Source organism: Varanus komodoensis, unplaced genomic scaffold (genome assembly GCF_004798865.1).
Source record: "Varanus komodoensis strain SLA01 unplaced genomic scaffold, ASM479886v1 scaffold80, whole genome shotgun sequence".
In the NCBI taxonomy this organism is placed as follows: Eukaryota; Metazoa; Chordata; class Lepidosauria; order Squamata; family Varanidae; genus Varanus; species Varanus komodoensis.
The window spans coordinates 1,361,651-1,366,134 of record NW_025336482.1 but is presented as its reverse complement, the minus strand read 5'-3'; the positions used below and the strand labels follow the sequence as shown (position 1 = coordinate 1,366,134).

General features: G+C 50.9%; 1 protein-coding gene across 1 annotated transcript; it reads left to right on the top strand.

The window, feature by feature from the left end:
• The first annotated feature begins 891 nt into the window (after positions 1 to 891).
• RPS15 (ribosomal protein S15) lies at positions 892 to 4,260 on the top strand. Its single transcript, XM_044455839.1, has 4 exons — positions 892 to 975; positions 1,960 to 2,045; positions 3,137 to 3,371; positions 4,089 to 4,260. The coding sequence occupies exons 1-4, from the start codon at positions 973 to 975 to the stop codon at positions 4,200 to 4,202; spliced, it is 438 nt and encodes a 145-aa protein (XP_044311774.1). The 5' UTR covers positions 892 to 972; the 3' UTR covers positions 4,203 to 4,260.
• Positions 4,261 to 4,484: the final 224 nt, after the last annotated feature.

Below are 4,484 nucleotides of genomic sequence, written 5' to 3'. Positions count from 1 at the left end.
CTCCCAGTTTCTTCTAATTATGGCAAAGCATTCTGTGCCCCCTTTTCTGCAGCACGTTCAGAAAATAAAACTAATCCATTAAAAATGCAGGAAGGGTGGCTGGAGAATGCTGGAAGCCATAGGGCCTTTTTCTTCACTAAACCAGTGCAAGATTGTGGCCAGAAACATTCAGACATTAAAAACCATGATGGTTTAAAAAGCCACATTAAAAAGTGCTGGGCTGAACACACCAGAGAAAGCCTTTCCCGTATGCCTGGCATGGGAGCCCACACAAAGCTCCCGGTGAGGTTTGGTGACTCGAATCCAGGCATCTTGGGTCTCCTGAGAGCTCGGCTCCTCCACCCTGGCCCTTGAAATTGCCCCGTTACCACGTGAGTGTTAATTACCACTTGAGCCCCACATCGGGGCGATGGACGCCCTCACAAAGCATAAATTCAGTAGTGCCAACGCACTGATGTTGCCCTGCATGTGCCATCACTCAGAGTTACAGCGCTGGTGCCCCCAGGTGTATGTAGGCCTGCTATTCCCATCATTCACAGTCACCGTGGGCATCACATGCCTGGAGAGCACGGGTTTGGGAAGGCTAATCTAATACAAGACATGGTACACAAGGAAGAAGGGAAGGGGAGGGAAGAGGAAAACGTAGCTTCCCCACACGGTTGGAGGAACGGCCCTGCTGTTCTCGCATCGCAGCCTGCCAGGTAGACTCCTGTGAGGGCGTGTGTCGCGTATGGCTGACGAGTACTCTTGCCAAAGGCCTGGAAATGCAGCTCTCTCACCAGCCCATTCATTTACTCAGCCTGCGTCGCCTTTCAAAAGCTCCGCATGCGCATATGCTACTTCGCCAGCGTTATGGGCGGAAGTAGCAGGGACTTGGCTTATGCCCCGCCCCGGAGTTTCCGGTGACCCTCGAGGTACTGAACGCCGCCCTCGCGAGAGTTCGTCCTTTTCCCGGAGAGCACCGCGGCCAAGATGGTGGGTCTTCCTGGGGTAGTCTTTCCTTAGGATGGTAGAATCCGGATCCATCCGGCTGCGGAGAAGCGGATCGGGGTCTTTGGACTCTGCTGCTGGGGAAGTGGACCGGGGGTGGTTTTGACGGGGGGGTTTCGGGGGCGGGGGGCGGGCTGAGGGGCGGCAAGGTGGGCCTTGCGCCTCTGCAGGGCTCTTTGTATTGTGGGTTGCTCATTTTTCCAAACCTTTTTTGCAAACTTCGAACCTGCGGAGGGTCGCGCCCGTTAAAAGAGCAGTTCCTCGGAGCATGGCCAGAGTATCAAATGAAAGTTGGCCGTCAGTCCATATTTTACAGCCTGCACTTTTAAAGTCTGTTTTCGGATACTGGGAGGATGAGAGCAGACATTAGAAGCACTCCTGAACATGTGAAAAATGCAAAATTTCACGCCTTCTTTCCAAGCGTGCTTCTCTGTTTCCAGATGGGTGGAAGGCCATTAAAAGTAGCACTTCTGAATATGAGCAGAGAGTAAGCCTTCACCTGTAATAGGAGTACTAAAAGAAATTCGCTTGGGCAGGAGGTACTTGCAAAAGCTTAACCAGGCTTTCTGGACTGTATAAGCCTGAAAGTAAATTTGAGGGGTGGCAGGGGATTTGAGGGATAAGATGGGCTGAGGGTGATTTGGGTTGAGGGGAGATGGTAGTGGCAGATGGGGCAGTTGAAGATGTACTGAGAACCACACAGGAGGAGGAGGGTGGAGATACCTACATTATGTGGTATTGCTGTGTGGTTTTGCTCAGGTGACTGGATGGGAGAGGCCATGCTTCTCCAACCTTGTATCCTCCAGGTCTGGGTTACAGTTCTAGCTGGGTATTGTAGTCCAACATCTGGAGGACACCAGCATTTGTGGGGGGGGGGGGGCATTTATGAAGCCTGGGATGAGCAAGCGATTTGATATTCCCAAATGGCCATTTCTGTAAGCACATTGTGTATATCTTCTTCCTGAACAGGCAGAAGTGGAGCAAAAGAAAAAGCGCACCTTCAGGAAGTTCACCTACCGTGGCGTGGACCTGGATCAGCTCCTTGACATGTCCTAGTAAGGCATTTTCCATATGACTGCCCCTCCTGATCCCTCTAAATTCCCCAGCACCATCGTTGTGGTTGGCCCCCTTGCAGCCATTCCCAAAGCAGGGACTTAGAATAATTCTGCAGGAGCCTGCCTGGATCAAACCATGGTGGATTTTTGAATATGTTTGTGGGTCTTACATTTAGAAAGTTGTGTCAATAGTGGGGTGGAGTGGCTGTGAAGACACTGGAAAGCTGACACTGCACCATTTCTCTAATAAGAACATGTTACTCTCTGGAGGAAGGGGCTTTTTGGCAAACTGGTTTGACTACCTAGTTCAGGTGCAGTCTTACACATGTTTAAGCAGCAAAAGTCAAATAATTCCCAGAATGCCTCAGCCATACTGACAGAACAATGCTGGGAATTGTAGAACTCCCCTCACCTAAACATGCATAGAATTGCACTCCGAAAATTTTTTTTTAATCTCATTCATCAGCCGAAACCTCCTAGTTTACAGAGTTGTATCCTTGGTAAGTTTTCTTAGTTGTTCACCTGCTTGAACCTTTGTGAATTTAAGTTAAGCTTTAATGCATTTTGTGCCCTGCTTTGTATTTTCAGAATGCAAGGAGCAGTTGTAAATAAATATATTTGCAGGGTGGGAGATCGCTCATAGTAAGAGCTGGGTTTGGGGAGAGCTGGAGCAGCTCTTTGCAAGGAAACGCTCGCCCTCTGGGCTTGTTTAACTTCAAGGGGAGGGAAAGTGAGGGGAGATGTGATGGAGATGCACAGACATGCATAGTGCAGAAGTGGGGAGGGAGTTGCCGTTGCCCTTCCCTGTGGGCCAAATGCTGAGAATTTAGGCCAAGAAGATGGAAGGGCTCCTTCCCAGAGTTGAAACTCAGTTGCTGCAAGATGCGATCAGCACCAGCTGCTGCCACAAGTCCGGCATCTTGGCAGGGCGCTGGACTGTGTGGGCCTGGGTCGCATCCTGAAGAGCTCCTCTCAGGGCTGCCCCCCATGCGCGGGACCCCCGGCTAGTGTCCCACCCTGGCTCCCAGTTCTGGCTGCTGGCTGCAGAGGCAGGCATGTGCTAATACGACCCCTTCCCTCGCTCTTCCCAGCGAGCAGCTGATGCAGCTGTACAGCGCCCGCCAGCGCCGGCGGCTGAACCGCGGTCTGCGTCGCAAGCAGCACTCTCTCCTGAAGCGCCTCCGGAAGGCCAAGAAGGAAGCGCCGCCCATGGAGAAGCCCGAGGTGGTCAAGACCCACCTGCGTGACATGCTCATTCTCCCCGAGATGGTGGGCAGCATGGTGGGCGTGTACAACGGGAAGACCTTCAACCAGGTGGAGATCAAGGTGCGTGGCTGGGGGCCGGCGGCAGAGCAAGCTGCTTTAGGCGTGAGCCTGTTGTGGAGTGACCCATGGGACGCCTTTCAGGGATGGGCTGTTTCCTGCTTCCGGCTGTAGCTCCTGCATGAAGGGGGTGGCAACGCCTCCTCTCATTTCTAAGATTTTGAACCTGCCTCTTCATATGATTGCTTATCTCTCTTCTAAGCCGAAGCTTTCTGGGCTTGTTGGCCTCTCAAGAGGGTGCTCAGCATTGCAGGAGTGCAAACTGCATGCAGTCATGACAGGGGTAGGTTAACAACCTTTCAGAAGCAGGAACAGACTTGGATAAACATGATTTTATGTGTTTAAAGCCAGCAGTGATGAGGCCTCAGGGAGACAGTCCTGAAGGTGTGGGGCTATCGCTGAGAAAGCCCCTGGTCCTGGTACCCACCAGCCCCCGAGAAAGAGCGGAGCTTCTGCTGTTTGTTCTCCTTTAGTAATGGGGCCCCAAATCAATTTTTAGAGTTTTGAATGAATTATTTCAGCATGACTGGGAGCTCTCTGCATGCTCTGTTTTTCTGCTGATGTTCAGTACAGACTATGGTTGTCATCAGCAGGCCGACTTTGTCTCTGGCTTTCTCGAAAGATCTGTCTGTATTCTCCTTCTGATATAATAGTTTTATTTCTTTTACTGACTGTGTCTCTTTTTTGTCTCTCTCCATCCCTGAAACAATTCTCTTGCAGCCTGAAATGATTGGCCACTACTTAGGAGAATTTTCCATCACCTACAAGCCCGTGAAACATGGCCGGCCAGGTATTGGGGCCACCCACTCATCTCGGTTCATTCCTCTGAAGTAAACTTGGGGCTTTGGAAGATGATTTTTGTGTGCGAATAAAAAAGTCTTCCAAAAACTGAGTTGGTCTGCTTATTTGCTATTTAGTTCTCAAATGTATTGTGTACTGTACTTGGCTTGGCTCGTGGCTCTCTGGCTGTCTAGTTTGATCCCCAGAGTAGATCCCACAAGCCCAAAGTCTGCCTGCCGCTGTTTGAAAGGCAGAAAAAGACGTGAGCTGGTCAGTTGCTTTTGTATGGATGGATGGATGCAGCTGTATTTCTAGCACCTTCCATACAATCTAGTG

What these genes read in the sequence shown, in the direction of transcription:
- RPS15 (XM_044455839.1), top strand. An exon ending in CAGCTCCTTGACATGTCCTA is followed by an intron (nt 2,046 to 3,136) that starts GTAAGGCATTTT and finishes CGCTCTTCCCAG; the next exon opens with CGAGCAGCTGATGCAGCTGT. An exon ending in TCAACCAGGTGGAGATCAAG is followed by an intron (nt 3,372 to 4,088) that starts GTGCGTGGCTGG and finishes ATTCTCTTGCAG; the next exon opens with CCTGAAATGATTGGCCACTA.